At 46.6% G+C, this 23,262-nt stretch overlaps 1 protein-coding gene across 4 annotated transcripts; it reads left to right on the top strand.

Moving 5' to 3' along the window:
• Positions 1-280: 280 nt before the first annotated feature.
• LOC112072637 (ubiquitin carboxyl-terminal hydrolase 9X) lies at positions 281-22,681 on the top strand. 4 transcript variants are annotated; one of them, XM_070439867.1, is made up of 42 exons: positions 281-517; positions 3,584-3,841; positions 4,397-4,634; positions 4,746-4,858; positions 4,962-5,180; positions 5,310-5,425; positions 5,497-5,748; positions 6,134-6,272; positions 6,515-6,667; positions 6,884-7,195; positions 7,390-7,526; positions 7,661-7,885; positions 8,043-8,156; positions 8,351-8,579; positions 8,785-9,092; positions 9,237-9,477; positions 9,657-9,806; positions 9,886-10,006; positions 10,173-10,303; positions 10,413-10,691; positions 10,920-11,045; positions 11,156-11,314; positions 11,448-11,614; positions 11,894-12,002; positions 12,221-12,367; positions 12,509-12,655; positions 12,783-12,990; positions 13,357-13,577; positions 13,837-14,033; positions 14,181-14,354; positions 15,265-15,406; positions 15,512-15,715; positions 15,917-16,363; positions 16,509-16,777; positions 16,921-17,146; positions 18,873-19,002; positions 19,085-19,270; positions 19,505-19,725; positions 19,807-20,052; positions 20,229-20,441; positions 20,556-20,657; positions 20,756-22,681. In XM_070439867.1, exons 2-42 carry the CDS (start codon positions 3,743-3,745, stop codon positions 20,915-20,917), a joined length of 7,779 nt encoding a protein of 2,592 aa, XP_070295968.1. In that variant the 5' UTR covers positions 281-517; positions 3,584-3,742; the 3' UTR covers positions 20,918-22,681. The 4 variants fall into 4 exon arrangements, with proteins under 4 accessions (XP_070295968.1, XP_023995788.1, XP_023995786.1 ...); XM_024140020.2 differs by having other exon boundaries at positions 20,229-20,450; XM_024140018.2 differs by having other exon boundaries at positions 4,379-4,634.
• The last annotated feature ends 581 nt before the right edge of the window (positions 22,682-23,262 follow it).

Genomic DNA, 23,262 nt, shown 5'->3' with positions numbered 1-23,262 from the left:
AAATTTGGGAAAAGTCAAGGAGTGTGGATACTTTCTGAAGGCACCTTTTTGACAAACTAAATGTGAAGTGAACTATCACTTTAATTGTAAAACGTTACCTTAATGGGCTTGTTCGACATTGGCGCTGACAGTGCAGGCGACGACCGACTGACTGATCTACAAAGAACTTTACATCGTAAATAACTGCTCATTATTATTTGTAGATCAGTCAGTAAGTCACAATTTACCCATGATACATGACGGTTTTGATCCTCTCGAACACGGCCTCCGTCAGCTGCACTTACCACGGACTGGCTGGGAAAACTGTGCTAGACTACAGTAGAGGGGGGTTGATGGTGACGCAGGAAAAACACCCAAGTGCAGACAAAAAAATAAGCAAGGAAGAGAGATCATAGTAGCAGATCTGGATGCACGCATGAAAATATTATGTAACACACGTTGACACTTAGCGAAACCCAGAATAGAAAGATTCATAGACAGGACAAGTCAACTCAAGGAAGTTGCATCAAATTTTGGGGTAAGTAACATTGGGTAGCTAGCAACAATGGTGCTAACTGGCTAGTATAGCTAGATAACGACATATCTGAGTAATCATTAACAATGAAACGTTATAGCTGTCTAGCTACAAGGTGTAACGTTACACATATGCTTTTCATTGGATAAAGAGAGAGTAATAGCAAGCAAGGTGCCTGACATCGACAGAATGAATGCTGAAATGCCGGTTTGTTTCTGTATGTAACGTTGGCTAGTTAAGTTAGCTATTATTTTTGTCTGTGGCAAAATGGCTGACGTTTACCATACCAACCTGTTAATTGTTTGGATTTTGAAATATAACGGTTTCCACATAACTAGTTCAAGGTCAGTCTCAACCAGACAAGATGTTGGCTAACTTCTTGGACTAGTGGTGTTGACAGATATGGGCTGGTGTTTGATCAACAACCTATCAATGCACACAGACTGTTGATTGTTGTGGCCCTGGCGACGGCAGCGCCATTAGCTAACGTTAACTAGCTAGCACGTTAGCGCTACTACCGATGTTGAATAAGGAGAAGGCCCTTGCAATGCTTGTCGTATCTATCTAGCTAGTTAACGTTACGGGCCTTGTCTAACGTTATGCATTAGTTATCGTCCAGACTCCTGTTGCATTAAGTTATTTTTCACATCAATTAACCGTGTTCCAGGCAGTGTTTGCAGGCTGGTTATTTTCGCATTGTTTGAAATATTTGGCTAATGCTACGCAATCTAGCAAGTGTAGTTAGATAGTTGCTGTCTCGTTAGCGGTCTCTCATATCTAGAATACATCATACAATGTGACAGTGACACTTATTTTGAGATCGAGTTGTTTGCTGTAACTAAATCAAGTTTTCCTTATACTCCTTTCCCCAAATAACTTGATTTAATTAGTTAGTTGCACAATGTTACTCAATGACGTGTCCTCACAGAAAGAGGTTCTGGTGAGGATAGCGGATCGTGACAAGAATGATTAGTAAGCCTAGGACCAAGTACATTTTTATTCACACACATCATGCAAGCAACCTTGTCATTTGTCGTTACATAATGTTTTCCTTTGTGCCAAGCTCCTTGTAAACCAACGGCTGTCACAAGAAATATCCAAATGTCTTGACATGTCTGTCTGCATCAAACTGTCTCCAAAACGGAAACTGAAGGTGTAGCCAAGGGTAGTCTTGACAACCCGACCCTAGTTGCCTCTGCCTAGTGTCGGTTTTTGAAACTAGCCAAGGTGGGGGCTGGCATTGGATCTATTGACAAAGATTAGATTTGAGTTATTTGCAAGCAAGGCATTGTCAATATAAGTCATTGTTTCCGATTTTTAGGCCTGGTAATATGCTTACTTTGTGCATTTCCGGATACAAATGACTTCATTCCACCTGAAAGGTATGCGTTTCCTCAGTTTTGACCTAGCTATGCTCACTTCAAGTTTTACTCAAGTCAGCAAAACTAAGCCTTGACCATGATGACCTGAATACTTGTCTCATACTAGCTGTGTATACACACTGCCATGGCAGCTGTGCCAGCTGGAATTACTATATTTTCAGCAAGCTGAAAACCAGTGTTTCTCAACCCCCCCAGAAGTTTTCACATTTTAGTTTTAATCCTAAACTTGCACCACTGATTCAGTTATTCAACTAATCATCAAGCCTTGACTAATTAAATCAGGTGTGCCAGTTTATGGTTAGAACACAAATGTGGAATGTCTGGGGGTGCTGGGTTGGGGAAACCCTGGTTTATGGCCCGGTCAGGTGCTTTCTCAAGACTCAAGGTTTCTTTTCATCTGATTGGTTACTCAACCGTTCTGGCTCCTTGGGTCAGTGATTACTATTGGCTTGTTAACTTCCATTCACACTGTAGCTGTCAGCTGTAGCCGACTCCTGCCGGCTTGCCTGATGATGCTTGAGGTAGAAGTCGGCCCAAACCACAGATCTAGGATCAGATTCCCCTTCCCTAATACTAACCTCTTCCATTAGATGGAAGCGGATACATCTGAAGACGGGAAACTGAAGACGGCCAATAATAAACCTGTAAACTAAGCCCAGAGGATCGTAACTCAGCTGGAGACTGTCTTAATGTGTTTCAAGACTTCCAGTGTCTCACAACTAGACACACAGACCTTTCCTACCCAGAAACCCTAGCCCCTAATCTTAATGTTACCTCATAGGCACTTGAGTGGATTGAAGGAGCCTCAGGCCCTAAACCTGTTGTTAGGCTATTTCTTCCATCCTGACTCATACTGATTTAAGATGTTTTGCTTTGTCACTCTGCTGTTGTGTAAGGTCAATATTCTACACAGACTCACTTATGTTATAGGTGTTCCCAACTCCAGTCCTCAGTACCCCCTAACATCACACATTTTTCTTATAGGCCTGGACAAAAACCCCTGATTCAACTCATTGAGGGCTTGATGATTAGTTGACAAGTTGAATCAGGTGTGGCTTGTCTGGGGCTCCAACAAAAATGTGTGTTGTTGGGGCTAATGGGGGACTGGAGTTGGGAAACACTGTTACAGTACTGGGACACGTTGTTGGACTACGCAACTTTGTCAGTGGCACTGACAGCCAAGCATAGATGGCCTGATTTCAATCCAATATGTATATTATTAATAATTTTGGGCAATTACTATTAATAGGCCAGTGTGGCGTATGGTTGATAGACAGCACAGCTAAACTGGAAATAGGAGAGGTGACGGCATTGGGGGGGGTTCTGTCTGTCGGTATTGGGGCTAGAGTGTGTCTGTGTAATAATTCCACCCGTTGTCAAGCATGCGTATTAGCATTTTAATGTCTAGACCCAGATAGTGGGCAGAGCGAGAGTCATTTGAATTGGTCTTGCTTAGTTGAAGACTCCTGTCTTGCAAACATACTGTGGAATCATGGCCTTTGGATGCACCTGTGTTGTTTCTCAGCTATTTTTAACCTCAACAGTGGTCTGAAGTTGACCATGTGATGTTCACTAGATTGTACACAGATTAGCTGAATTGCACATGCCTCAGTCCCAAATTCATGGGAAAAATGGGCATCAACCATTCCATTCTAAATCTTCTGCCACCCCTGTCTCTGTCCCACAGGTTCTGCGATGGTCTCTGCAACCCTCCCTGAGCCTCAGCAGCCGGAGCGTTCCCTCTCAGCCGGCCTCTGGTTCTCCTTCCCTACCCAGGCAGTGATTCCCCCCCAGGCCAGGGCCTCCTAAAGCGGACAAGACTGCCAAGATCTGCCCCGTGTCGATCATGACGGTCACCACCCGTGGCTCCCCCGTGGGGGGCAATGATAGCCAGGGCCAGGCACCCGCTGATTCTCAGAGCCAGCCCCCACCCACACAGGCCCAGGTGAGTGTGGCGGTGACGTGTGTCTATCTGTGGATAGTTTCCCAATTATCAGTGAACAAGGTTACCCGCATATCAACTGTATGTCTGCGTGAAGTTGACTGACTAATATGGAGCGATCTGCCATATGCTTTAGTACTTACTGACTTAGGCCCATCGCCCCATGAGGAGCATAGGATAGTAGTAGGAGTTCATCTTTAGTATGAAACGGCATGAGTCATGTTGAGGCCACAGCTGGCTGCTCTCCAATGAGAGAAGCTCTTTGTCATTTAAAAGTGTTTCTGAGCTGTGGACAGGATCACTGATGTAAGTCTAATTACTGTCACATAATTGAATAAGCTTTATTTATAATCTGATGTTTTTTTAAATGAATTTAGTCCCTCATGCTCTATGAATTGTGTTTGTTTGACTTTGTGCTTCCTGTGAAGTTCCAAGGCTAATTACCTACCTTCCTCACTGTGTGTGTGTTCCCGACTAGCGTTCATCTCTTTTAATCAGCGTCTGTAGTATGCTTGGTATTAATGTGTGTGCGCGTTGCAGACGGTGTCCCCGTTGCAGACGGTGTCCCCCAACCCGTCGTCCACGGAGCCGTCTCCTGTGAGCCCACCGGCGGCGGAGGAGGAGCAGGGCCAAGGAGATTCTGCCCCTGCTCTGGAGGAGGAGGAGCCTGCCTTCCCTCACACTGACCTGGCCAAGCTGGATGACATGATCAACAGGCCCCGATGGGTAGTCCCTGTCCTGCCAAAGGGGGAATTAGAAGTTCTACTTGAAGCTGCTATAGACTTATGTAAAAAAGGTGTGTCCATCATCGTATACAATATACATCCGTATAGGACAACATCTTTTTAATTTGTCTTCTATTGATCTCTCTTTGTTTTCTGCCTTTAATCGTTGCCTCTTTCTGCAGGGCTTGATGTGAAGTGTGAGGCGTGCCAGAGGTTTTTCAGGGACGGCCTGACCATCTCCTTCACTAAGATCCTCACAGACGAGGCTGTCAGCGGGTGGAAGTTTGAGATCCATGTAAGGGCCTCGTGTGTATATGTGTATGTGTGTGCGTGCGTGCGTGCGTGCGCACACTAGCACTTCCTGTTTGAACTACAGCTGATTGTCCTTCCCTCCACAGAGGTGTATCATCACCAACACACACCGGCTGGTGGAGCTGTGTGTGACCAAGCTTCCTCAGGATTGGTTCCCCTTACTGGAGCTACTGGCCACAGCCACCAACCCCCACTGCAAGTTCCACATCTACAACGGCACGCGGCCCTCTGAGACCATCCCCGCCGGGGCCACGCTGGCCGATGACGAGCTCTTCGCCCGCCCACCCGACCCTCGCTCACCCAAGGTAGGCCCCAACTCACCCTTGCTCACTCAGGATTCCTCGCTTGATACAGTATATCCAAGTTTTCAACATGAGTAAATCTGTCGTCATTGATTAGCCATTCATTGTTCTCTCTCCATCTCTCCCTCTCAGGGCTGGTTGGTGGACCTGATTAATAAGTTTGGCACACTGAACGGGTTTCAGACTCTTCACGACCGCTTCATGAGCGGACAGGCACTCAACGTACAGATCATCGCTGCCCTCATCAAGTATGTTAAATTCAGATGGACCAATGTAAGGGACGTGTGCGTGTCTTAACCCGTGTATGTCTTCCCTCCAGGCCGTTCGGCCAGTGCTATGAGTTCCTGACCTTGCACACAGTGAAGAAGTACTTCCTGCCAGTGATCGAGATGGTTCCTCAGTTCCTGGAGAACCTGACGGACGAGGAGCTGAAGAAGGAGGCCAAGAACGAGGCCAAGAACGATGCCCTGTCCATGATCATCAAGTCCCTGAAGAACCTGGCCTCCAGGGTGCCCGGTCAGGAGGAGACCGTCAAGAACTTGGAGATATTTAGGTTGAAAATGATCCTTAGGTGAGATTCCTTCAGCTGTTGTCTTTTTAGGTTGTTATTGTATAGAATTAAAACTGTCACATTGGGGTTTGAGCACCTCGTATGACGAGTGTTTTGGCCAGTCAGCTGCTGTTTTATTATTAAGGGAAAACTCCACCCAAAAAATATGTTTTGATATTTCTTTCATTAGTCCATTGTTGACATAATCCCAAACTTGATTGCTGACATGCAAAACATTTTTCAAGATGTATAACTTTCAAAATACAGCTGGTATTTTTCTGACATGCAAAACATTTTGGGACTGTCAACAATGGACTAATGAAACAAATACCAAAAGATAGCTTTTGGGTGGAATTTTCCTTTTCCATAAGATGGTTATGCTTTTAATTTGTTGATTGGTCCCCAGGTTATTGCAGATTTCCTCGTTCAACGGCAAGATGAACGCTCTGAATGAGGTCAACAAGGTCATCTCCAGCGTCTCCTACTACACGCATCGGCATGGCAACCCCGAGGAGGAGGAGTGGCTGACGGCAGAACGCATGGCGGTGAGTCACCACAGTTACTCCTTATGAATGATAATGGACTGGTTTTGTATAGAGCTTTTAAATTGCTCATCAGAGTTTACTAGTCAATTCCTGTCAGTGGAATTGGACATGGAATTTCTCCACAGGAATGCTAATTTATTTGTATTTATTTCACCTTTATTTAGCCAGGTAGGCAAGTTGAGGACAAGTTCTCATTTATAACTGCTATGCCTGACGTTTGTCTTTCTCTCCCTTTCTCTCAGGAGTGGATCCAGCAGAACCACATCCTCTCCATCGTGCTGAGGGACAGCCTCCACCAGCCTCAGTACGTAGAGAAACTAGAGAAGATACTCCGCTTCGTCATCAAGGAGAAAGCCCTCACCATGCAGGACCTGGACAACATCTGGGCAGCGCAGGTACTGAGTTAAACGTGTCATGGRAAAATGGGTCTMAGCAATATGGGGRTGGCTCCATYTTGAATTKTAATGTACTTCCTATTCATTGAACCTATAYAGKTTATTYTMATTTGTGAAAAATATATATTTTGCAAGAGAGACCTTTTCCTTTATAAGAAGGAAGGGGTTGTTTTTAGAACCATGCCTAAGTGTCTTCCGTGTCTGTTTCTATGTCAGGCTGGTAAGCACGAAGCCATAGTGAAGAACGTCCATGACCTTCTGGCCAAACTGGCCTGGGACTTCTCTCCAGAGCAGCTCGACCATCTCTTTGATTGCTTCAAGGAGAGTTGGACGAATGCGAGTAAGAAGCAGCGTGAGAAGCTGCTGGAGCTGATCCGTCGTCTGGCGGAGGACGATAAGGATGGAGTGATGGCCCACAAGGTGCTCAACCTGCTGTGGAACCTGGCTCACAGTGACGACGTCCCCGTGGACATCATGGACCAGGCCCTCAGCGCACACATCAAGATACTGGACTACAGCTGCTCTCAGGTAAAACTACTGTTACTGYTACTGGGTTGTATTCATTAGGCACCAAACGAAAGAAAACAGACTGAAACTGGGACGTTCTACCGAACCTTGTCAAATGAGAATCTCTTGTTTTTTTGTTTTCTGTTGCAAAATGTTTTGCTACGATGGTCCCTAATGACTAGGACCCTGCTCTGTGCTTCTGTGTGTTCCAACAGGACAGAGACACCCAGAAGATCCAGTGGATAGACCGCTTCATCGAGGAGCTGCGCACCAACGACAAGTGGGTCATACCTGCCCTGAAGCAGATCAGAGAGATCTGTAGCCTGTTTGGGGAAGCTCCTCAGAACCTCAGGTAACAAAAGACTCTCTCCACCTCCCCGTCTCTCTCCCTTTCTCTCTTGTCTCATCTCTTTTTCCCATTGAGTCAAAGCTTGTGATGAAATATTACATTTCTCTCCTTCCCTTTCCTCTCCCTTCCCCATACAGTCAGACCCAGAGGAGTCCTCATGTGTTCTATCGTCATGACCTGATCAACCAGCTGCAGCACAACCATGCCCTGGTCACTCTGGTGGCTGAGAACYTGTCTGCCTACATGGAGACCATGAGACCGTTCTCCAAAGCTGAACACGCAGACTTTGACCCTCAGACGGTCAGAGTGGGCAGTCGCTACAGTCATGTTCAGGAGGTCCAGGAGAGGCTCAACTTCCTGAGGTAAGGCAGGCAGCTGTCTMCAGGYATCTCAGGATGAAAACAATGACCCTTGACTGCTTTTCTGGGCGGCGAGGCATTTCTCCGTCTGTGGGAATGAAAGTGGCCATTCTGAGTCCTCTGTTAGTGTCTAACTGCTTTGAACCATCTTKTTCTCCAGGTTCCTGTTGAAGGACGGACAGTTGTGGCTATGTGCTCCTCAGGCCAAGCAGATCTGGAGGTGTCTGGCTGAGAGCGCCGTCTTCCTGTGTGACCGGGAGGCGTGCTTCAAGTGGTACGTACACATTTCTTTAGACCAGTCTTTGATGTATATTAAATATGATTTCCCTTTTGAATTATTCCAGGTTAGTTCAACTCAAATGTTATTGGTAGCACTTCACTTAAAGCCTGCTGGGATCATACTTTATCATTTGTTATAAGCAATTATGAGCCTTTATAATGTCTTTATACTGTCTTTTCCAACTCTAGGTACTCTAAGCTAATGGGAGATGAGCCAGACCTGGACCCGGACATCAACAAGGACTTCTTTGAGAACAATGTTCTGCAGCTGGACCCATCCCTGCTCACGGAGAACGGCATGAAGTGCTTTGAGAGGTTCTTCAAGGCAGTCAACTGCCGCGAGGGCAAACTAGTGGCCAAACGCAGGGCCTACATGATGGATGACTTGGAGCTCATAGGACTGGACTACCTGTGGAGGGTGAGTGTTTAAAAAGCTTATCAATGTTATAAAGCTTTCTGAACATACTGTAAAACCTGGATTTCAAAGGACTGGTCTACCTTGGGAGGCATTCGAGTTAAAACTCCTTTTATCGCTGTTATAAGCTTTTATAGACAACAATCTGGTTCCTGGATTAACCCTGGAGGAGGAGAGTGCACAAAACACCTTTGCATTGTTCTACCAGGTGGTGATCCAGGGTACTGATGACATCGCCAGCCGAGCCATCGACCTGCTGAAGGAGATCTACACCAACCTGGGGCCCAAGCTGCAGGTCAACCAGGTGGAGATCCACGAGGACTTCATCCAGTTGTGTTTTGACCGTCTGAAGGCGTCRTACGACACGCTGTGTGTCCTGGACGGGGACAAGGACAGCATCAACTGTGCCCGGCAGGAGGCCATCCGCATGGTTCGCGTGCTCACCGTGCTCAAGGAGTACATCAACGAGTGTGACAGCGACTACCACGAGGAGAGGTCCATACTGCCCATGTCCAGGTAGGAGAGAGGCTCACACACACACACGGACTCACTCCAACACACACTTGTGAAAGCGAGGTCTAACTTAGTTTGTCAGAGTCTCAGCGCCAATATTTTGACTGACCAATCCCTCTCTTTCTTTCTCCCCTTTCTCTCGCTCAGGGCGTTCCGGGGGAAGCACATCACGTTGATTGTGCGTTTCCCTAACCAGGGTCGTCAGGTGGATGACATGGACATCTGGTCTCACACCAATGACACCATCGGCTCGGTGCGCCGCGGCATCCTCACACGCATCAAGGCCAACGCCACGCACACCAAGATAGAGCTCTTCATTGGCGGGGAGGTCGTCGACCCGGCGGATGACAGGAAACTGATTGGACAGCTCAACCTCAAGGACAAAGCAGTGAGCTAGTCATTTCGTAATCAATGGCCCATGCTCTGGTTTTCAATTGGGGCTTAGTTCCGATGTGTTTAAATACAATTTGACTCCGTCCTGGAATCACTAATCTACTAGGATTAGATGATGAAAGCACAGTGTATCTGTTAACGTTTGGTTCAAATCGGTATATTGTGTGTGTGTAGTTGATCACAGCCAAGCTGACCCAGGTGAGTGCCACCGTGCCCTCCAGTCCTGACAGCTCTTCGGACTCCTCCACCGGCTCGCCCAGTAACCACGGCAACCACTTCAGCGAAGGRCCCAACCCAGAGGTGGAGGGCTGCCTGCCTGGAGTGGTAAGWCACACACACCTTTCCTCACGTGAGAAATGTAAAATGTGTCGTCTTCTCCTGAGTAACGTCTTCCTCTCTGTAGATCATGTCTCTCCACCTGCGCTACATCTCGTTCCTGTGGCAGGTCGCAGACCTGGGCTGTACCCTCAACATGCCTCTGCTGCGAGACGGAGCCAGGCTCCTCATGAAGCTTATGCCTCCAGGTACACTGTCTTTCTCGCTCACGCTCTCATTCTTTCTCATTATGGCTTGCTGTCCTTCTGTGTCTCCGAAACAGCATCTCTCATCCTTCCTCTGCGTCTCTCTCTCTTACTGTGGTTTGAAATGATTTGTCCTGACTGACTAATGTTCTGGTTGAGCTGTGTGTAGACAACGGTACCGTGGAGAACCTGCGCGCTATCTGTCTGGATCATGCCAAGCTCGGAGAGAACAGCCTGAGCCCCACACTGGACTCCCGCTTCTTTGGCCCCTCGCCCTCACAAGTCCTCTACCTCACTGAGGTTGGTTACACACACCACTGTGTATGTGGTGGTTTACGTGATCGATTCATTACCCTTTACCCTCTTCACATCCTCCTGCCACGTTTCATTGATTGGATTGATTCCCCAGGTGGTGTATGCGTTGCTGATGCCGGCCAGCGGCACCCTCGGCGAGGACGCCAGCGACTTCCAGTACAACTTCCTGAAGAGCGGCGGCCTCCCGCTCGTACTGAGCATGCTCACCAGGAACAACTTCCTGCCGTCGGCCGACATGGAGACGCGACGGGGGGCGTACCTCAATGCCCTGAAGATCGCCAAGCTRCTGCTGACCGCCGTGGGGTTCGGACACGTCAAAGCTGTGGCCGAGGCCTGCCAGCCCGTAGTGGAGGGGACCAGCCCCGCGTCACCGGTAAATAACGYTWTTGTATTGCCGTTATATTACCTCTGTAAATACGGGGAAAACCTTGTATTACTACAGCTTAGATGAGTGCAGAACAGTGAGGGTAGCAGGACCCTTGTTACCAGACCCGAATGGACAGACCATGATCACCTCAACGTACCTTCACTGTGTAGTTGAATGAGCTTGAATATGACTGGTGTTCTTAATCCACTGTCTTCTGTTTTTGTTCCTCTCCAGATCAACCAGGCGACCCACGACCAGGCCTTGGTCCTCCAGAGTGCTCTACAGAATATCCCCAACCCCGCCTCTGAGTGCATGCTCCGCAACGTGGCCATACGACTKGCCCAACAGATCTCTGACGAGGTGAGACRGCGTTATCTATTGAGACGAGTGCTTACACATGCGTTCAACCGGGTAACAACGGCTAGTCWAAAAGAGTAAGACCGTAAACGTCTGCTCACTTTTTTTGGCAGTCACTGCCCCCGAACTCCCAGAACTTCTTCCAAGCATCCAAGTACATCCCAGACCTCTGTGTGATCCGGGCGGTGCAGAAGATCGTGTGGGCTTCAGGCTGTGGCACGGTACAGCTGGTCTTCAGCTCTAATGAAGAGATCAGTCAGATCTATGAGAAGGTAAAACCCTTTCTAAACTGAGATGGTGTGTGCTTGGTTCTTAAGGTGTGTATTGCAGACTTCTAGGGGTTTGTATGGAGAGTTTCTGTGTCTTCTATAAACTCACAGCGGTGTGTGTTCATCACCTCTACAGACGAATGCGGGTAAGGAGCCGGACGGGGAGGATGAGATGGTGTGCTGTGAGGCRCTGGAGATCATGACCCTGTGTTTTGCCCTGCTGCCCACCGCTCTGGACACTCTCAGTAAGGAGAAGGCCTGGCAGACTTACATCATAGACCTGCTACTGCACTGCCACAGCAAGTATGTCTGCATCTGGCTGTTAATCTATGTCTGTGTTGTGGATCCGTTCATTCAGGGCATTTCCTGGACACAGACTAATCCTGGACTGAAAAGCATTTTCAATGGATTCTCCATTGAGTTTAGTATAGGACTAGGMWTAATCTGTGTCGGGRAAACCGCCCCTTGGTGTTCGAACTTAATCTCACAAAAACAAGCCAATATRAAACTGTCATCAGACGATGTYAAAAGCACCTTTTGACAGTGAAATKAACCTGTTGTCATCTTCCTGTCTGTCYCCAGGTCAGTTCGTCAGATGGCTCAGGAGCAGTTCTTCCTCATGGCCACTAGGTGCTGTATGGGACACAGACCCCTCCTCTTCTTCATCACCCTCCTCTTCACCGTCTTAGGGGTGAGTATCCTTCCATCTCTTCACTCTCCCCTACTGACACAATAGTCATTCTTCGGTCTTTGGGTAGAAGTTGCCCTTAAGGCCAGACCTCGGATCAGCTTACCATCTCTCAATCCCAGCCTTCATCATTAGAGGAGGAAATGTAACACACTGAAACTCTTCACCCCACTCCATTGGGACCCATTGTTGTTGTAACCCATATCCTTCCTCTCCTCCAGAGCACGGCGAAGGAGAGGGCGAAGCACGCAGGGGACTACTTTACGCTGCTGAGGCACCTGCTGAACTACGCCTACAACAGCAACATCAACCTGCCCAACGCTGAGGCGCTGCTCAACAACGAGATCGACTGGCTCAAGAAGATCAGGGTATTGGACAAGAGAAGTCTTTTCATTGTTAGAAAATGAAATGCAGTTTAATATGATGTAGTTTAGAGAAGACCTAAGATGGGCTTTCATATCTCTCATAAATATTACCGCTAAATGGCAGTTTGGTGTTTTTACCATTAGGATGAGGTGAAGCGGACAGGAGAGACGGGGGTGGAGGAGACCATTCTAGAAGGTCACCTGGGGGTCACCAAGGAGCTGCTGGCCTTCCAGACACCAGAGAAGAAGTACTACATTGGTTGTGAGAAGGGCGGGGCCAACCTCATAAAGGTGGGTCATTATGTTGTTTATGAAATCCAGTATGGTTGCCAAATAGTCCACTCAATATAGTCACAGGACAAGCCACCATAGGATGATGCTTTGTCCATTCTGCTTATTCACCCCACTCTTTCTCCAGGAGTTGATAGATGACTTCATCTTCCCGGCGTCTAACGTGTACCTGCAGTACGTGAAGAGTGGGGAGTTCCCTACGGAGCAGGCCATCCCTGTCTGTAGCAGCCCCGCCTCCATCAACGCTGGCTTCGAGTTGCTGGTGGCTCTGCCGGTCGGCTGTGTCCGGAACCTCAATCAGATCGTTGATACACTCACAGATATGTACTACCTAGGTACACCAACTATACACTCATAGATATGTACTACCTAGGTACACCAACTATACACTCATAGATATGTACTACCTAGGTACACCAACTATACACTCACAGATATGTACTACCTAGGTACACCAACTATRCACTCACAGATATGTACTACCTAGGTACACCAACTATACACTCACAGACATGTACTACAGTCACTTAATCTGTGATCTTAATTCCTAATTATTATTTATCTCACATATTCCTCTATCTATACTSGTAAATTGTACCTCTCCTCAATGAATTATAAATGTTTTTCTGATATTCATTGTTGTGTTGATCATATATGTGGAATGGATAAACGTTGAACAACTCTCTCTCCCTGTCTCTCAGGTTGTGAGGCTCTGACAGAGTGGGAATACCTGCCCCCAGTGGGCCCGCGGCCCACCAAAGGCTTTGTGGGGCTGAAGAACGCGGGGGCCACCTGCTACATGAACTCAGTCATCCAGCAGCTCTACATGATCCCGCCCATCCGTAACGGCGTCCTGGCCGTGGAGGGCACCGGCACCGACGTGGACGATGAACTGTCCGGGGACGAGAAGCAGGAGAGCGAGGTGACCGGGCTGACTGGGAATCAATCGAAACTGTATTCACTCTTCAGATTGAATAATTGCAAAATGACTCGCTTAAAGCTACAATCTGAGATGCTTTTTATGGCAGGCCCACCACTTGGTATAGAGCTAAGGGACTAGGGAAATGAAATCCCTCTGAAGTTCATATTACCGAGTGTTTACGGATGTTGTGTAGAAGAACCAAGATGTACAATTTGAACTTAAATAATCCATCCGGTGTATTGTTACTTTCCTTCCTCAGACTAATGCAGACGGAACGGCGCGGGACGAGGTGTTCGCCTACCAACAMCAGTTTGACGACAAGCCCTCGCTGAGTAAGTCGGAGGACAGGAAGGAGTACAACATCGGGGTGCTACGCCACCTACAGGTCATCTTTGGTCACCTGGCCTCCTCCCGACTGCAGTACTACGTACCCCGAGGCTTCTGGAAACAGTTCAGGTGAGCTAACGATAGCAGGCTGAGGTAAAACAATGAAATGTCAAGGAATGTAGTGGTATACAGATTACAAGCTGTTTATTTTAAACCAATTTCACACAAACGGTCTTGGAAGACTAAGAGCTATCTCTATCGTTCTCTCTCCTGTAGGTTATGGGGTGAGCCGGTGAATCTGCGAGAGCAGCACGATGCCCTGGAGTTCTTCAACTCTTTAGTGGACAGTCTTGATGAGGCTCTGAAGGCCATGGGCCACGCCTCCATGCTCAGCAAGGTGCTGGGAGGCTCCTTTGCCGACCAGAAAATCTGCCGTGACTGTCCACACAGGTGAGTGATTTTCATCCACTTACTAACACTGGTGGAACCAAATGAACGACCACTCATCCTCCAGATTTTTATTATGCGAATATTCTAAAACCTGCATGAACAAAATATGTGCATTTTCCCACCATTGTGGTATTTCCACCAAATGGACTTGTTTTGGAAAAAATCAGTGCGTGATGGCGTAGTGCACACAAAATGTACTTTTTCGCATAACTTCTCATGTATCGAATAAAAATCTGAAGTGCAATGTGTTTCCATTGGATGTTCCACTCGACCAATAGTTTTGTCACAAAAACTGTTGTGTTAAGTAGACAATGTGCCTACTCTGGTCTTGACATGTGTGCTCTAGCTAACAGCTCTGAGTCAGTGTGGGTCCGCTAGTCTACATGATGACATTATAATGGAGAAGAGAGAGACATTTTTTTATTTGTAAAATGGCAGTCAAGCATTTATCATCTTGTCACCAGAATAAGACCCATGATATTTATTGGAAAGGAGCGTCAAGCTCACCACCTTTAATCTGTAGCCTAAATAACTGCATGGTTTCCTGAACCGTAGTGGGAGGACCCACACYGTGTCATCGCATGACTCCAAGTTTACTTCCATATGAAGATTATTATATAACTGTTTGCGCATAAAAGAGTTTCCACCGCCATTTCTCGCATAATACATTTTTAACAAAGATCCCACCATGTTGAACGAACAAATTAGCTGTGTCGCCATTTATAAAATTGTACTGGAACTAGCTGTCGTGATCAAATTTTTTTTTTTTAAGTGTGTGTATATACGGTATGACTACTCTCAGAAATGTGGATGGAAACGGGGTTAGTGACACAAAATGGCACCACATAGTTCTCAGTTATCACAGGCATGAAATATAATAAGTGAAACTGTTTCACCATCTTGTTCCCAGGTATGAGTGTGAGGAGTCATTCACCACGTTGAACGTGGACATCAGGAACCACCAGAACCTGCTAGACTCTATGGAGCAGTACGTCAAAGGAGACCTGCTGGAGGGAGCCAACGCATACCACTGTGAGAAGTGTAACAAGAAGGTACCTCACTCTTCTCCTGTCCTTCATCATTCCTGTTGCGTACTCAGTCCTTTGTTTTCATACTTTAGGMTGACATTTCTTAYTGTTCTGTTTYATCCACTACAGGTGGACACAGTGAAGCGTCTGCTGATAAAGAAGCTTCCTCCAGTGCTRGCCATCCAGCTAAAGAGGTTTGACTACGACTGGGAGAGGGAGTGTGCCATCAAGTTCAACGACTACTTTGAGTTCCCCAGGGAGCTGGACATGGAGCCCTACACTGTGGCCGGGGTGGCCAAACTGGAGGGAGACGACGGCAACCCGGAGAGCCAGGTAGATTACTTTAATATCAAATTTGATTTGTGTATTAGAGCTCTATAAATGTTTCACAAAGTTCTAAACAGAAACCATGGCCTGAACCCCRAAAGATTAAACAGAAGCAGAATTGGCAAGGAAACTCATCATTAGTCGATTCATCATTAGTCCAAACATTGTCTCTACTCAGTCACTCCTCCCTCCTCCTTTCCCTCTCAGATGATCATGCAGAACGAACCATCKGAACCCGACCCACCAGGCTGCAGTTCTAAGTACCGCCTGGTGGGGGTGCTGGTGCATTCGGGCCAGGCCAGTGGCGGCCACTACTACTCCTATATCAGCCAGCGAGACKGCGGCGCCGGCGGTAGCGCCGACAGCGGGCAGAAGGAGCGCTGGTACAAGTTTGACGACGGCGACGTGACGGAGTGCAAGATGGACGACGACGARGAGATGAAGAGCCAGTGCTTCGGGGGGGAGTACATGGGAGAGGTGTTTGACCACATGATGAAGAAGATGTCCTACAGGAGGCAGAAGAGATGGTGGAACGCCTACATCCTGTTCTATGAGAGGATGGACRCRGCAGRGGGAGRGGCCGCAGTGGAGGCAGACGGAGAGCTGGCCAGGTGCATCTCAGAGCTGACTGTGTCTCCCACTACACCACGACAGGTGGGGATCAGGACTGTGTGTGATAGTGTGTATTTGTTTGTGATAAAGTGCAGAGGCAAGAACCTGTGGGTGTGAATGAGTCTGTTTGTGTGTATAATGACGTAATGCTCATAACCGTACTAATGAATTCCCCCTCCTCTCCCAGGTGACGATGCCGGGGGCCATTGAATGCAGTGTGAGGAAGCAGAATGTCCAGTTCATGCACAGCCGCATGCAGTACAGCTTGGAGTACTTCCAGTTCGTCAAGAAGCTGCTGACCTGCAACAGCGTCTACCTCAACCCTCCCCCGGGTCAGGACCACCTGCTGCCWGAGGCAGAGGAGATAGCCATGATCAGCATCCAGCTAGCAGCTAGGTTCCTCTTCAGCACCGGGTTTCACACTAAGAAAGTAGTCCGGGGGCCYGCCGGTGACTGGTGAGTGGGTTGTCTGTGAGAGGGAGAAAGTGTGCTTTCTTTATATTGCAAGACAGCCTTGTAACTCTCTTTCCCTCGTCTCTCYTTCTTTTCCCTCTTTCTGTCTACTCTCCTCCCTCCCCCACCTTCTCTCCCTCTYTCAGGTATGACGCCCTGTGCATCCTGCTACGCCACAGTAAGAACGTCCGCTGCTGGTTTGCCMACAACGTTCTGTTTGCGTACCCCACGCGCTTCTCTGAGTACCTGCTGGAGTGTCCCAGTGCTGAGGTCCGGGGGGCCTTCGCCAAACTCATCGTCTTCATCGCACACTTCTCCCTGGCAGACGGGCCATGCCCCGCCCCCGCCAGCTCCCCTGAGGGGTCCACACAGGTACGGAGGGAGAAAAGGGGGGGAGGGAGGGAGATAAAGAGGGAGTGGAGGGAGAGAGATGGAGGGAAAGAGTAGAGAAGGTGTGTGGGTGTGATGTAATACTAATGACCATACTTGGTATTCACAACTCAAAAAATATTAATGAACTTACCACAATCAATTTCAATAGAAAGTTAGCAAAAATAGATAAGATTCTGCAACCATGTAGAGGTAAATACTTGTCTATTTATGGAAAAATCACATTGATTAACTCTTTGGTCCTATCACAGTTTACTTACTTACTTACTAATGGCACTGCCTACTCCAGACGACTCGTTTTTAAAAATCATATGAGCAAAAAATATTTTATTTGGAATGCTAAGCCAGACAAAATTAAACATACCTATTTATATCATGAATATCACTTTGGGGGGCTAAAATGATTAAATATTAACGCTTTAAACCGCTCACTAAAAGCTTCACTTATGTTCTACTTAAACGCAAAATGGTTCTCCAGTAGATTAAGGCTCATCCTTTGTTAAAAAATTGACTTTCGGCGTTTATACAGATGACAAATTCTCGTTTTTGATGAATTGAAAATGAAATTTTGTTTAAAGTATTGCCCTTTGTTAAACAAGCCATACAAAGCTGGTTACAATTTCAGTTTTATCCTCCAGAAAAGATAGAACAAATGTTATGGTTAAACTCAAATATACTGATTATTTAAAAAAAACATTCTTTATGGAAAAAATGTTTAAAAAAAAAATTATATTTATGAATGATATTATGATTAGAAACGTAAGAGTTATGTCACATATGCAGCTATCGAAAATATATGGCAATATCTGCTCAATCCAAGTTTACAACCAACTGCACTACCACAAAAATGGAGGAGGCAAGTGGAAAAGGGAGAACGTAGGGAACTTGTATGTCTGCCATATATTAAAGATAGAAATTGACTGAAAGGAACTGGCATAAATAGAAAAATATACCAGTTTCATTTGAAGACAAAAATGTTGACAGCTGTGCCATACAGGATGTAAATAAATGGAAAGAGATTTTCGATGTACCGATTCCATGGTACAAAAAACGACACTTGATTCAACACTTATTGTTTTTCAATTTAAATTATATACAATTCTTGCCACCAACAGAATGCTATATATATGGGGCACACAACAATCTCAGGTCTGTAGACTTTGCTGCGAAGAGACAGAATCAATAGATCATTTATTCTGGTATTGCCACAATGTAGCTTGTTTCTGGTCACAGGTTCAAGGAATGGTTAAAAAATCATAACGTGCAATTAAAATGAACCTTACAAATAGCAGTGTTGGGCAATTTGGAAAGCCGTAGTCACTAAATAATATAATACTCGAAGGAAAGGTTTTCATCTTTAGCTCACAACCTGTGGATACTATATACGTTTTAGAAAGGTTAAACAATTATGTAAAACATCACAGCACAATTGAAAAATATATGGCACATGGAAACCAAACRAGGGTGGTCTATGGTGACAGGTGGGATGGGCTGAGAGTGGCTGAGGGGCGGGATTAAAGAGTTTATGGTTGGTAATGTATTATTGTTAGGTGACTGCTTTATATAAAAGTCCCATGGTTGCTAAATGTATGTACATATATGTAGTAGAAAAGCTGTTAAAAAAAAATATATATATATATATTTGGCCGACGGGGGGTGCATGGGTAAATTTAAAAAATGACCTGTAACCTTTGACCTCCTGCATCAGGGCTGTGATAACCTGAGTCTGAGTGATCACCTGTTGAGGGCTGTGTTGAACCTGCTYAGGAGAGAGGTGTCAGAGCACGGCCGACACCTGCAGCAGTTCTTCAACCTCTTCGTCATGTACGCCAACCTGGGTAAGATGACGTGCGTGTGCAGGAGAACCGCTGTTGGTTTGTTTCTTGCTGGAATAAAACATGGTTTCTCTCCTCTCCCCAGGTCTGGCAGAGAAGACCCAGTTGTTGAAGCTGAGTGTCCCTGCTACCTTCATGCTGGTGGCTCTAGACGAGGGGCCTGGCCCTCCCATAAAGTACCAGTATGCAGAACTGACCAAGCTCTACGCTGTGGTCTCCCAGCTACTGCGCTGCTGTGATGTCTCCACACGCATGCAGTCCTCCATCAATGGTATGTTTCACTCTCTCTGTCACCGCCTTGTGGTTGCTGTCTCTTCTGCTCTCCTTTCTTTCTCTCTCGTTCTCTCTATCTCTCTGTGTTTCATTTGTTCTCTAATGGTTCCATTCTCTCTCTCTCGGGTTCACTGTCTGTCATTTTCTCTCTCCTGTTTCTTTACTCTTATTTGCGTTCTTAGAATAAAGTGAAGTGTCCAAATAGATATAAATGTATCTCACTGTCCTCTAGGTAACCCGGCCCTGGCCAACCCGTACGGAGACGCCAACCTGACCACCCCCATCATGCCCCTGCAACAGCTGGTGTCAGAGATCCTCTTCGTTAGGACCAGCTACGTGAAGAAGATCATCGAGGACTGCAGCAACTCTGAGGAGACRGTCAAGCTGCTGCGCTTCAGCTGCTGGGAAAACCCCCAGTTCTCCTCTACCGTGCTGTCTGAGCTGCTCTGGCAGGTAAAGGGGTTGACACTGACAACTCTCACTCACGCATGGCGTTTTTGTTTCCCTCACCCGTCTACCTGTCTCGACCCCTAGGTGGCGTACTCTTACACGTATGAGCTGAGGCCTTACCTGGACCTGCTGCTGCAGATACTGCTGATAGAGGACTCCTGGCAGACCCACAGGATCCACAACGTGCTGAAGGGTATACCAGACGAYAGGGACGGCCTGTTTGACACCATTCAGCGCTCTAAGAACCACTACCAGAAACGRGCCTACCAGTGTATCAAGTGCATGGTGGCCCTGTTCAGCAACTGTACTGTGGCCTACCAGATACTACAGGTAAACCATGACAGTAGTAGACTAGATATGATATAGTAGTCACCTCTCTCTCCTCTCTGCCTACCAGATCAGTCATTTTAGAATGGTGTTTCAGATATGTACAGTATGTTTGTGTCTGGATATCAGGAATAGAACTGTGTTAACATTAGAACTGTCTCTCTCTGTTGTGCTCCCAGAGTAACGGGGACCTGAAGCGTAAGTGGACGTGGGCGGTGGAGTGGCTGGGGGACGAGCTGGAGAGGAGGCCCTACACAGGGAACCCCCAGTACACCTACAACAAYTGGTCTCCCCCCGTCCAGAGCAACGAGACCTCCAACGGGTACTTCCTGGAGCGCTCGCATTCCGCACGCATGACCCTGGCCAAGGCCTGCGAACTTTGCCCCGAGGAGGTACGGAAGGTGTGTGCACGTGGGATGGGTGTTTGCATGTTTTGTCAGTATGTGTGTGTGGGGTAATGTAACAGAGCTCTCCTTGGCTGATTCCATTGTCTGTATTTCTTTCAGGAGCCAGATGATCAGGAGGCAACAGAAGATCACGACTCCTCCCCTCCCGAGGACACAGCGCTGTACCCCCATAACCCTGCTCCTGCCACGCAGTTTCAGCAGGTAACACACACACATTTTATGGCACTGCTCCAGAATTGACAGAATGCTCATATTGAATGCTGACACGTCTTTCTCCCTGTTTCCATGTCTCTCTGCAGCAGAACAACCACCCCCACGCCCAGCCCTATACGGGYCCGGCTGCCCAGCACATGAACACGCCCCAGCGGCCCCCACAGAGAGCACAGGAGAGCTGGGAGAGCACCACAGAGGAGGTGGGGCCCGTGGCGCCCCCGCCCGCTGTCCAGACGACAAAAGAGTAACAACACGACACGAGGGCAACCAAACCCCCTTAACCTGCAACTCACCTCACCAAATCTCTTTGCACACTAATATCACTCAATACCTTCAAGACACCCAGTTTATTGATTGGTTGATCAAACAGTCGATTTAAGACTAGACCCAGGCCGGAGCGCTCTCTTCTCTCCAGGAGGAACAGCGTCTTCTTTGTCACCTCTGACCCTTGACTCTTGCCCTCTGGATCGGGCCAATTAAGCTCTTCAAGTTGTTTCTGTTTCTATCGTAGAATTGGAATTCTATGATTTCTAGAACTTTGAGTTGGAAGAGTCTCGACCTTCTCTTTCTCTCTGCCCCATGGAGACACGTCACTGCTGACAGAGAAAAAAAACATAYCTCTGCAGGGTTGTKTGTACAGTGTTTTTGAGAAACTTTGAGATGGAAGACAATGATGTGTGCAATGTGTGTACAGGAAGTGAAACAAAATGGTGAAGGGAAGGGGTACATAGTATGTTAATGTTTTGTAATCGTTTAAACCTTCCTTCCCTCGACCTCCYTCCCAACCTACAGCGATGATGCAGCAAGGCTGTCCTGGATTGGCCCCTAATATGTGACTTCAAAACTGAAAAGGAAGACCAACGTCAAATCAAATGGGGAAAAGAATAAGCGTTTCTGTCATTTTCTCTGCTTTGTAGTCAATGCATGGAGGTGAGGTTTGGCCTTTCACTGGCTGACCGGGTCTTGGTTGATGCAGTCATCTRTTCCACCACTATACTATAGTAGGTTTTAAACGCCTCTCTCGCAGTGAGGACATGTTGAATAAAGAATTAAAACCAATATCACCCTGTGTGCACCAGTTGACAATGGCAGGGTGAGTGAAGGCTTGTTTAATCTCTGCTCACTTGAAGTGAAAATAACTGCTTGGTTTTCTTACTTTTTTCCCTTCCACGTTTTGTCCTACTTGAACACAGCTACAGTCTTACAAATGTCTGTCTGTTGAAAATAACAGATGAAGCATTCTAAAGCAGGGTCATAATCTACAGTAACTGCTGGTAAGCAAGCTAACTGACTCGCCCAACGTTTCTGATTGTTCTTTTAGGATTCTATCTGCAACGAAAGTAGATGGCTGTGTTTCAGTTGGTAACATGAATGTGTGGTTTGTTGTAAATTATTTTTTGTTTTACTAGGAGAATTGTCTGAAATGAGCAAAATCCCTGCAAAAAAAGAAGCCCTTGATATGAAGAATCGTAGATAATTTTATTTGAATTTCCTAGATGTTGTTTTTGCTGATTTGAAAGGAAGTAGAAAGTAATTGAAGAGGAACTTTTTGGTCCAGTTATTTTTTATTTTTTTGTTAACACTTTGTTAATAACTGTTTTGAGTTCCATCTGCCCTGAACTGTTTTTGCTAACAATAGTTTTTTGGCCATGGTGTGATTTTGAATTCTGGAGCTACAGTTCACACTTCGAAGTTGTTTTTGTCTGTACAGCAGTGTGCCCACTACCAAGAATACATGGAAAATGCAATCTTTACATTGTAGCGGTTTCATGTTTCATCTATGGTACATTGTAAATACCTAATGCACGCAAAAAAAAAAAATCATCAGGACATACAACGTGACGTGACAAAACAATATCTCTTGAGTGGATTTGCCAACAGTAAATGGCATTGCCCAAGGGACTGGGTTGAAACTGCAATGGATTAGACACAAAATGTCTGCTAAAACTGTGGCCTATACAGACAAGCTGTGGAAGAGCAAAGTGAGGAGGGAAACAGTCTCTCCGTCCCCCTCCCCAACAAAAAGCATACCGGGGAGAATAAAGGGGCAACCCGGAAACCTCCTGGAGGACAAGACTGTGGATGGTTCTAGATTAGAACCTAATGAGGGGTGTGGTTAGAATGCTGTATGGACTGATGTCATCCTTCCAGGCCCTGCCCTAAAGCACTACAGGTCATCTCTCCTCTCACTTCTTCCATTTTTTTTAGACTGCAAGGTCTTACAGATGTGTTTTTTTTGTTCATTTTGGCATTTTCTTTGTGTAAAATGTTATTTCAGGATCAGATCTGCCTTCTTATTTTGTTTGAATAATTCTAAAGTTATTTTTTTGTGAAACATGCATGGATGGTTATTACCCCCCCCCCCCCCCCTCTGCCTTGGAGCACTCTACAACCACACCACACTGTAAAATTATACTTTAAGAAAAGGACAATAAATGGTCTTTTGAATTATTATGCCCTGTTGCAAGGAGGAACCTACATAAAAAATCTTTCACCTGTCATTTTTTTTTAGATGGCATGGATAACGGGAGGAGTCAAGGGAGAGGAATTACTTTATATATATGAGTACCTTCTTTTGCCCCTATTTAACCTT

The sequence above is a fragment of the Salvelinus sp. IW2-2015 genome, unplaced genomic scaffold (genome assembly GCF_002910315.2).
Source record: "Salvelinus sp. IW2-2015 unplaced genomic scaffold, ASM291031v2 Un_scaffold1986, whole genome shotgun sequence".
NCBI classification, from domain to species: Eukaryota; Metazoa; Chordata; class Actinopteri; order Salmoniformes; family Salmonidae; genus Salvelinus; species Salvelinus sp. IW2-2015.
Note: the sequence above shows the minus strand (reverse complement) of the source record. Positions and strands in the feature narration are given on the sequence as shown.